Source organism: Terrapene carolina, unplaced genomic scaffold (assembly GCF_002925995.2).
Source record: "Terrapene carolina triunguis isolate 2854851 unplaced genomic scaffold, T_m_triunguis-2.0 Scaffold558, whole genome shotgun sequence".
In the NCBI taxonomy this organism is placed as follows: Eukaryota; Metazoa; Chordata; order Testudines; family Emydidae; genus Terrapene; species Terrapene triunguis.
In genome coordinates, this window is record NW_020664909.1 from 1,693,281 (window position 1) to 1,701,469 (window position 8,189).

General features: G+C 41.4%; 1 protein-coding gene across 1 annotated transcript in view; it reads right to left on the reverse strand.

Moving 5' to 3' along the window:
• Positions 1–250: 250 nt before the first annotated feature.
• The window catches only part of LOC112117973 (cell cycle control protein 50C-like), an 11,874-nt gene continuing 3,935 nt past the window's right edge, over positions 251–8,189 (reverse strand). The window contains 5 exon segments of the mRNA XM_026659028.2: positions 251–447; positions 2,491–2,700; positions 3,699–3,839; positions 5,791–5,881; positions 7,848–7,949. Of these exon segments, the coding sequence (XP_026514813.2) occupies positions 251–447; positions 2,491–2,700; positions 3,699–3,839; positions 5,791–5,881; positions 7,848–7,949 (741 nt within the window).

Sequence of the window (8,189 nt, forward strand, 5' to 3'; positions counted from 1 at the left end):
GGTAGTCACTAGGGAAAAATTTACTTCTATGTAATTCATATGCTAATAAGACCATAAACCAAGCCAAGCTGATCAGATTGTATATGTTTCGGGTAATGAAAAAACATCACCCTGCTCGTAACACTTTTGTGTTTACCAAATCCATACCATGACTGAAATGTCTCCACCGCTAGGAGGACAGTGTGAAAGGTCCATGCTCCCCACATCCCTTGCTCAAAGGTGCACCTTTATGTTTGTTCAGAAAGCTATGTCATTTGGGTTATCTCTGAAAGTACGTTTTCTTTTTTCGGAGTTTTAAGTGAATCGCAGTTATGATAAAACCTGCCAGCACTATCACTGCGCCAGAAACCGTGTAGGCAATTCCCAGGAAGAGGTTACTCCCTCCACTCCATGTGCTGGTTGAGAGGACCACCTGCTTTTCCCCTTTGAATTTGGTAACAGGGAAATCTGATTAGGTGACGTTAAAGTTTCATTAACAATCAGGATGAAATGTTCAGTGAGGCGTGTGCAAAAAATACTCTTCAAAGGACACAAGGCGGTGATTTTTGCATTTGTTGTAAAAGTCTTTTATGGTGCTTTTAACTATTCTGTGTTCTCTTGCCTCTTGTTACCAGTGGCTCCACAACCCCCAAAATGGCTGGGTGAGGGTAAGAAACTCACACGCATCATGTGCATCTATAGTCTTAGCAAAATTATTGAAATACATTGGATTCTTTAATAATATGATGTCAGATTCACCCTCATATAGCTATGTACTGCACTGAAGCTGCATCAGAAGATTTAAAGGCAGCCTCCAAAAATTACTGGGAAATTCGCTTTCTGGGTGCTATTGTACTGAAGAACCTTTTAGCACTTTCCTTGACAATCCCAATGTCTCAGACATGAGGACACTCCACATAATGTTCTTGTTGCATCCCTACCTCTCAATTCTGAGTCATGTTTATTCATCTAAGGCCTGGTTTACATGGGAGAGTTTTACCATTTATGCCAAAATAGTTATTCTATTCGTTAATATAACTCCATGTGTGGACATTTTTATTCAGTTTAATGTAAACCCCTTCCCAAGCAACATAAGCCAGTGGCTCTCAAACATCTAGTCCAGTGGTTCTCAACCAGAAGTACGTGTACTCCTGGGGGTATGCAGAGGTCTTCAAGGGTATACTTCAACTCATCTAGATATTTTCCTAGTCTTACAACAGGCTACATAAAAAGCACTAGAAAAGTCAGTACAAACTAAAATTTCATACAGACAATGACTTGTTTATACTGTTCTATATACTCTACACTGAAATGTAAGTACAATATTTATATTCCAATTGATTTATTTTATAATTATATGGTAAATATGAGAAAAGAAGCAATTTTGCAGTAACAGTGTGCTCTGACATTTTTGTATGTTTATGTTTGATTTTGTAAGCACGTAGTTTTTAAGTGAGGTGAAGCTTGGGGGTACGCAAGACAAATCAGACTCCTGAAAGGGGTACAGTCATCTGGAAAGACTGAGAGCCACTGATATCAGCTGAGCTAGAAAACAGCCATCTCAGAGTAGAATAAGGGACATCTACATTGCAGCTGGGGATGTTAACGGCAGCTCGTGTAAACGTCCCTGTACTCTAGCTAGCTCACTAAAAACAAAAGTGAAGATGCCGTGGCACAGTCTTCAGCATGGGCTCCACAAGCCTGCCTGACTCCCAGGATACGTACTCACTAATGTAGCCTATGTTGAAGCCTGCGCCACAGCCAGGGCCGGCTCCAGGGTTTTTGCCACCCCAAGGGGAGGGAAAAAAAAACAAAAAAAACCCCGCGATCGGCGGCGGCAGTTTGGCAGCAGTTCCACCACGCTGCTTCATTCTTCGGCGGCAGGTCCTTCCCTCCAAGACGGACTGAGAGACCCGCCGACGAATTGCTGCCAACGAGCCAGGCGTGCCACCCCCTTCCATGGGGCCGCCTCAAGCACCTGCTTGGTACGCTGGTGCCTGGAGCTGGCCCTGGCCACAGCCTCCTCGCTTCTGTTTTTAGTGAGCTAGCTATAGTACCGTTAATGCAGATACGTCTACACAAGCTGCCATTCACACCCTTGACTGCAGTGTAGACATGCCCTAAGTGTGTCCACACAGGAGGTGATAGCAGTATAACTATATCAGTATAAATTCACCCCTCAGGTTATGCTGTGTAGATAAAGTCTAAGCCTTTTTAATTCCCCAGCAGCTGTACCAAAGCTGGCACTGCCAGGCTTTGCCTCCAGCCAAAGTTCAGGCAAGCAGTTGCCTCAGAAGTTAGATCTAGTGTCACACGGCCTGATATAGGGTATTTAAGAGACAGGTCTTAACTGCACCAGCACAGGCTGCAGGAAATCCAGGGATTCCCGACCCAGACTAGATCTCCCTCAGGTTTTATGTTGTATTACTGGCAAGCCACCATACTAGCAGGCATCTCTTTTTTTAACCTGCCTAAAAATTAAGGAGTCCCTTGGACATGATGAAAGGATACTGTAGGTAATGTGGAAGGTGTAATTCCCTGCTGGGAGACCATCAGCAAACTGGTTGGTATGTCTGAGATGACGGTAAAGGTTTCTGAATGTGGGAAAGGCTGACACCCGCATCCAGATGATAAAGTCATCGTTTATATAACCATTGTTCCTTTCATCCTCCTCATCCAGTAAATAAGCTGGTTTCTGCCAGTAAGGAGGCCTTGTTGTTCCTAGGGAGGAAGATGGAGAATAGGGATGAGCTGTCAATGTTTAGAACGCTGCTAAGACAGGTAGTTAAATTATTTAATCCTTCTGGGTTTCTGATGTTCGACCAAAAATACAGATCAGACAAAGGTTCTGTCCAATAGTCACAAGACACAGAGCAAATCACACTTTCCATCCAAAGATCTCAGATCACCTCTCAGACATTAACGAACTGAACCTCACAACATCCCTGTGGTAAACAGTATTATCCTCATTTTATAGATGGGGAAACCAGTGCAGGAGAGGCAAAGCGACTTGTACAGGAATAGTACCCCACTCTAATCATAAGACAACTTTTCCTCTGCATGTAATTGTTCACCTTTATTTTTCATTTTTATGCATCGATTCCTTTCTGTATACCTACAAAATGCACTAAAAGAGCAGTAAACATATGCATCCTATTTGTCGTTCATTTGAAAATCTTTCTACAATATTTAGAAGAAGAAGAATATTGATACTACTTAGATTGTTACTTCTTAAGGGACAGAGACTGTTTTCATGTTCTGTGTTTGTACAGGACCTAGCACCATGGAGTCCTGGGTTCATGACTGGGGCTACTACAGTCTACTGCAATACAAACTAATTGTAATAACAAAACAGTGCTAATGAATACATATTTAAAGATGGAACAAATAGGTGATTCCACTTGGTTAACTTCTTTTGCCCAAGACCTTTAGTGGGTGAGGATGGTGAGGAAAGTAGTGGGCCTTCACTCTCCTGACCTTCTAGAACATCTTTTCTCTTCATAACATCCCAGTCTTCTCCCTAAATGTGGCATATTTCCCCACTGAAAAGTTGGAGAAGGTCTCGTAAGGTTGCTCTCACAGTGCTTCCCCTGGATAAGTTACCTGTCATCGGGAAGAATACATAGACCCGTCTCCTGGAGATTGTACCTGTCTCAGGAGACTTCCACGAACAAAAGAAAGACTTTTATAGTAAGGCATGGCAGTGGAATCATTCTTACCTGCAAATGCAGAAGAGAGATTGTATGATGTTGGATTCCGAAATTTCACATTTTTATCTGACCACCAACTATTTCCACTCTTCAGCAATGGGACTTTGATAGCAGTGGATGAGTTAAGATAGTAAAAAAGTTGAATAGAATCTGCAGGGAGATCCAAAGTAATACATGTTATTAACATGTCTACAACTTCCAACAGTCACTCCAGTAGTCAACCTGACCAAGTGAAACCTTAAATAGAGAGAGAGAGAGAGTCAGTCCTGTGAACAAACAAAGAAAAGATCGGGAGAGGGTTTTATCATTACTTCATCATGTACACATTCTGTGTGCCTCACAAGTAAAGGACCATTTAAATTTCCTGAGTAAGAGCACCCTTGGAAGTTTTAAAAGCTGACCATAATCTCTACTGGAAATTCTCCGTGCATCACCATGACAGAATATCCACAGCTGTATTTAATTTAAGTCCCTTGATTCCTCTGTGATCAAATTCTTGGGATTGTGTGACCTGAATTTTTTTTTTTTTTTTTTTGAGGAGCTAGAGAAGGAATGCTAGTTACAATCTATGAGAAGGCTTACTCTCCTATTTACCTCTGCCTTGGATTTTGTTAGGTAGTGTAACTGAAGTGAATGTGATCCTACTTGCTGGGGTTTGAAGTCTCCACTTGCATTTCTGAAACAGGTTCTATAATATGCAAAAATCAAATGTCAAAGATATATGAAGACGACTTGTTAACTGAAGCTGCTATAGGCTGAAGAGCCTTTGTAACTTGTTACCAGCAATTTCCTTTAATCATCGTTTCCAACATCCAAAAAGAAACTAAGGGAAAGTGTACTAGAGTCATGCACCACCCCTTCATTTTCATGGAACAGAATGTGCATCTTTGTTTATGTTGAGAAAATATGAAAAGAGATAATGTGACAAGTAGCTACAACCTTAAACTGGTTTATTTTTTTAAAACCTGAAAACTGTAGTCCTTTATTAATTAGCTTGTCAGCTTCTGAGAACAATGTCAGGATAGCTTTCTCCCTGTAAAATCCTGGTGGAGACACAGGACAGGTAGTTTTTACCTCACTGTATTTTGTTGAGGAAAACTCCAGGTGGGGGGTTTAGTGTTAACCTCAGCTAGCAACATCGAGGTAAAAACTACCTCTGCCTTGTCTCCACCAGGATTTTACAGGGAGAAAGCAATCTTGCTATATAAATGCACTTTTTTTTTTTTGCAGTAAAGATATAACCTAGGGAATCAATGTCTTGAAGAAACATTTTGATTTGTCTTCATGAGAGTGAGGCTGTGTCTACACACTGAAGTTGTGAGAAGCGGAGAAGCTATATAGCTGCATCCATACTAGAGTTGCTGTATCAATATAACTATATTGGTTAAAAAAAGATTAGATTCTCTAATCAATGTAGTTGTGCTTGTACAAAAGCCATTGATGTGCAGACCTGGCCTTGTGTTGGTTTAAAACTGGTTATAGTAGTTTAGCTTGCACATGTAAATTGACTGACAAGTTAAATCACTATAAGTCAGGATTATTAAGCCAATATAAGTATGTCCATAGAGGGGTTTGCATCAGTTTAGAAACACAACTTTAGTTAAGACAGTGCAACTGTTTGTGTAGACCAAGCCTAGATCAGATTCTCCATTTCAAGAATGTGCCACACACTTTTAAGCCAGTCACCCTAAGAAAGCGGAAGCTGAGTTTTCTAGGCCCACCCAATAGCCTGTTGTAAAGCTAGGATCAAGTCTGTAAATTACTGTCCTCCTCTTTTTCTAGGATACTCAGTTCCCCAATCCTGTAACTGGATCATGTGGGTGCACCCCTGCACTCACATGGAGTCTCACTGAGTTTAGTAATGTAAGTGGAGTCATTGCAGTGCAGCACGTAGGGAGCCATATCCACTTTGGCCACACTGTCAAACAGTTTAACATCCATATATGAGAGAGACAGACAGACAGAGATGCAAGGATCAGACATGTAGAGAACATGCAAGGATCAGCACTTAGATGGGGCTCTGTGAGGTCTCAGGGGCACAGAGATATTTAAATTGGTTACATCTGTGCAGGTGAATAAATCAGATGTGGAAGGTACTTACCATTGAACATACTGTTGGCGATGGCGCCGCATGGAGCCATTGGAGTTCCGTTTGGATAGATTGTGAAAGGCGCACAATTGCTGTTCTGAATCTGAACGCAAGGTCAAAGGACAATTAGAAATGTCTTTTCCTGATCAACATTTTTTTGGTCAATCTTTTACTCTCATTTCCCTCTTCAAAAAAACCAAACAAACCGGGGAAAAAACAACAACCCAAAAAAGAAAACCACCAAACACCTAAGAGTGCTAGGAGTTGCCAGTGCTTTCCAGTCACATTAGAGATGGGCCCAAATAGAACGAGACTGGGGTGAGGTGTATCTGCCGTGGTCTAGTGTCTACACAGCTGCTGGCAACATATTTCCCAGCACAGATAGATTGTTGCTGTATGACAGAGCCACACAAACAAGGAAAACCAACTAACTTTACAGGGGAAACTGTGAAACTGTTTATGCGGAAACTAAACATACTGAAAACAATAGAGTTTTTTTTCTCTAGTCTCTTTATTTCCATTATATTCATATTTTACATACAAGAGAGTGGTTGCAACACTGAAAGACCAGCTTAGGTCTGTTAACAGGATTATAAAAAGGTTTTTCCCATCTGCACTGGAATGTGAGTCCATGATATAACCACAGCTGGGCTACAATGATGTTGTAACGGTGTGCCTTAACACTGCTGTAACTGCAGGCTGATGTTCAAACAAATGGTTTTGATTGCCTCAGTTTGTCGGTACTCCATTTGAGTCCTCTTAAAGGGGCCTGGCATTCGAAGGGTGAGTGCTCAGCACTTAGTCACTTTTTAAAATAAAGCCTGAAACATAGAGAGGACCTTAGGGCCAATCTAGACTAGAATTACAAATAACAATTACAACCAGTTACAATGATGTATTCCCTGACCCAGTTACAACATGGTTCCATTTTTCAGTGTAGACAGGACATTTAACTGCATCCCCAAATTCTGCTAAAACGTTGGACTTATCTAAGCCTTTACCATGGATCGAAGACATGCGTAAAAAAATGCTAAGTGCCATCCATTCCCCAGGACAACTGTCTTGTAGCCATGTCCCCAACTCGTGTAGATTGGGTCTAAAACTGCTAGCAAATCTTCAATAAAATCCAACTACTAATGATATTGCTAATAATTCTCGGCACTTGTGATCTGTAGACCTCAAAGCACAATCTTATGAAAATTCCTTTTCCAGGCATTGAAGTCAGTCTGCTTCCCTGTTTGCATACGCATGCTACAGCTTCTAAGACAACCAAATTGTTTATCAGAGTTACAATTTGTGACCGTTGCTTCTGTATTTAATACTGAAGCTTTGCAATATCTCTGTGAACTGTTATAAGTGGGAAATGCTAGTAGAAAAGTTTACAGTGCCTTCTAACCTCAAGGAGATGACACTCACTAAAGAGTTGAGAAAGGGAGCTTAACCCCTTGCAGCTGACCACATTTTCTATTCCCCACAAATGAGATGGCCAAGTCTAGTGCTCCGAATTTAAAGAAACAGAGGAATAAAAATATTGAGCTCTGGATTTTTTTATGCACTTTTGGGCCCAACTGTGGTTTATAATCACAGCCTACCCTGGAGGGGAAATAGAGGGGCCGTGTTGCAACAAGAGACTCCAGGAGGAACTCTGGTGATCTAAGGTTACACAGCAACAGAGGAGAAACAGTAAAAAAATAAAAATAAAAAAGGTAAATGTAAAACCACAAAAACTGGCAGAAGGACCCAGAGGCAGGTGTAGTACTAGAAACTACTTTTTAACCAGAGAACCACACACTAAGAGCCTCCTCACCGGATGAAAATATTGATGATGGGGGAGGGATAGCTCAGTGGTTTGAGCATTGGCCTGCTAAACCCAGGGTTGTGAGTTCAATCCTTGAGGGGGCTACTTAGGGATCTAGGGCAAAATCACTACTTGGTCCTGCTAGTGAAGGCAGGGGGCTGGACTCAATGACCTTTCAAGGTCCCTTCCAGTTCTAGGAGATGGGATATCTCCATTAAACAAACAACAATAAACAAACAAACAATGATGTGTCAATAAGAAATACACTTACGTTTACATCTTGACCCAGCAATTGTGCATCACTTCTGGAGAGGACATACCGACGGTGGTTCTGATAAAAGTTTTGCAGACGATAGTACATAAAAACATCGCCCTAGAATTCAAAGGAGAATAACACAGGATGAGGAGAGCATAAACAAAATAGGTCATTTTTACAGACTGTTGAAAAAAAAATACCGGGGAAGGGGGGGCGGACAGCCTGATGGACGTGGTGTTAACTACATTTCAGCTGACTATTTTAGCAGAAAAATTCACTTATCTTGGGTTTGTGGGTGGAGCATGGACAGAATACCATCATTTCCCCCACCCATTGCTTTGGCATCGCTGAATGGAA